The following is a 1,934-nucleotide window of genomic DNA, read 5'->3' as shown; positions in this document are numbered from 1 at the left end:
CTTCTCTCCCGCTCAGGGCAGGGTGCCCTTTGCCGTGCCTGACAAAGTGCTGTGGCCGCAGCTGTGTGAAGCGCTCAACATGAAATTCAAGGCCGAAGTGCAGAGCAACCGGGGCCTGACCAAGGAGAACCTCGTGTTCCTGGCGCAGAAGCTGTTCAGCAGCAGCAGCAGCCACCTGGAGGACTACAGCAGCATGTCCGTGTCCTGGTCCCAGTTCAACAGGGTGAGGCCCCCCCCCAACACCCCCGCCCCCCCAGCTGCTGGGAGGGAGACCAGTCCCTTCCAACCAGACCCTGCAGGAGCCTCCCTTCCCTTCCCGGCCCTCGGGCTTCCTGTCTCTAATAAAATGCGCCTGAAGCAACAGGAAGCTCCTGAATAGACAACGACATGTTTTTTATGTAGAAAATCACGTCTTTGCATATTTAAGTAAACGGGGCTTTGTGTGAAGCTGGTGCCTTTTATAAAGGAAGCAGAGCCGGGAGAAGTGCAGCTTTGGCGATGATCAGAACGTCACGGCTCAGCCCCGCTGGCTCCGATGTCCCCTGGTGTGTGATGCGAAGTCAGGCTCCCGTGGACCCTCAGCCCACCCAAGCGGCTGCTGATGGAGGGCCCTCTTCCTCTAGCATCTGCTCATCCAGATGTCCTCTGTCCCATCTTTGATTTGAAATTTAACATTTTTCTTTTTACACTGTCACCCCCGCCTCCACCCCGGGGTTTTAAGTACCCTCATTCAGAGATCTCACAGTCTCTGAGTCTAAATCTTTTAAGTGGCTGTGTGTTAACCAGTTGGCCGACGTGTTGGCTGGCAGTCAGGGGTGTTTTGATAGGGGAAGCAGAACTTTCACTAGAATCCGGTAACTGCATTCTGCTGATCATTCTTGGCGACTACTGTGTGCTGGAGCAATCTCTGTGGCCTTGTGATCTAATCCAGTTCGAATTTACAAGCCCCCTGGGCATCTGGCTAAGATGCAGACGCTGATTCAGTGGGTCTGGGATGAGGCCTGAAAGTTTGCATTTCTCAGGAGCTCTTGGGCGCTGCTGCTGCTGCTGGTCCCAGAGTCCACATCAAAACCAGCAAAGGACGGCCAGCCCAGGGGCAGGTGTTCGCAGGCCGGGGGTGGGCATCGCTCTGTGCTGTTTTGCCCTGTTTCCTTCTTTTCTCCTCTATCTTGTTTTTTGTTGTTGTTGTTGCAGGACCATTTATTGGGGAAAACTCAGGCAGGTCTCTATATTTGTATGATCCTGACAGTGTACGTGTTTGTTTTCCATTTGGTTTTTCCAGTAAAAGTAGATACAGGTACTGTTCCGAGTGTCACCCCTGCCTTCTTGTGTTCATTGTTGTGTCTCCAATCAGGAGAATTTACCAGGACGGAATTACACTTTCTGGCAGTGGTTCGATGGTGTGATGGAAGTGTTAAAAAAGCATCTCAAGCCGCATTGGAATGATGGGTGAGAATCATCATTTCTTACGTCTGCCATAAAGTAGGAAGGTTGTCTTCCTACGGTTTAAAAAAATAATAAATCACGCTCTGCTTCTGCTCCTTTGACCTTTGTGATCCAGGGCTATTTTGGGTTTCGTGAATAAGCAACAGGCCCATGATCTACTCATTAACAAGCCCGATGGGACCTTCCTGCTGCGATTCAGCGACTCTGAAATTGGCGGGATCACCATCGCGTGGAAGTTTGATTCTCGTGAGTGCCCCTCCCCTTTTACGAGGAGAAGCCAGAGGGCCTCGCCCGGTTAACTGCTTTTGTTGCAAGATCACGTTGACGTACACTTCAGCGCGTCCGTATTATTTGCTGAGGCCGGTGCTGATTGTGGGAAGCACAGATGTAGACCCAGGACAGAGCTGCCGATGTTACCAGAGCCTGTGTCAGATCTTGTTACGGGAAACACAAGCACAGTGGGGCCTCGACTTACGAGTTTAATTCGT

At 51.7% G+C, this 1,934-nt stretch overlaps 1 protein-coding gene across 1 annotated transcript; it reads left to right on the top strand.

Annotated features, from left to right (window-relative positions):
- Nucleotides 1–6: 6 nt before the first annotated feature.
- Nucleotides 7–1,908, top strand: LOC102765097 (signal transducer and activator of transcription 5B-like). Its single transcript, XM_006777785.2, has 3 exons — nt 7–223; nt 1,355–1,449; nt 1,562–1,908. Exons 1-3 carry the CDS (start codon nt 80–82, stop codon nt 1,743–1,745), a joined length of 423 nt encoding a protein of 140 aa, XP_006777848.1. The 5' UTR covers nt 7–79; the 3' UTR covers nt 1,746–1,908.
- The last annotated feature ends 26 nt before the right edge of the window (nt 1,909–1,934 follow it).

This window comes from Myotis davidii, unplaced genomic scaffold, assembly GCF_000327345.1.
Source record: "Myotis davidii unplaced genomic scaffold, ASM32734v1 C64262990, whole genome shotgun sequence".
NCBI classification, from domain to species: Eukaryota; Metazoa; Chordata; class Mammalia; order Chiroptera; family Vespertilionidae; genus Myotis; species Myotis davidii.
The sequence above is the reverse complement of the archived record's forward strand: the minus strand, read 5'-3'. Positions and strand labels throughout refer to the sequence as shown.

Bases quoted from the DNA above. Each gene is read 5' to 3' on its own strand.
- LOC102765097 (XM_006777785.2), top strand. From the start codon at position 80: ATGAAATTCAAGGCCGAAGTGCAGAGCAACCGGGGCCTGACCAAGGAG. The intron at 224-1,354 runs GTGAGGCCCCCC...GTCTCCAATCAG, and splicing joins CCTGGTCCCAGTTCAACAGG to GAGAATTTACCAGGACGGAA. The intron at 1,450-1,561 runs GTGAGAATCATC...TTTGTGATCCAG, and splicing joins AAGCCGCATTGGAATGATGG to GGCTATTTTGGGTTTCGTGA.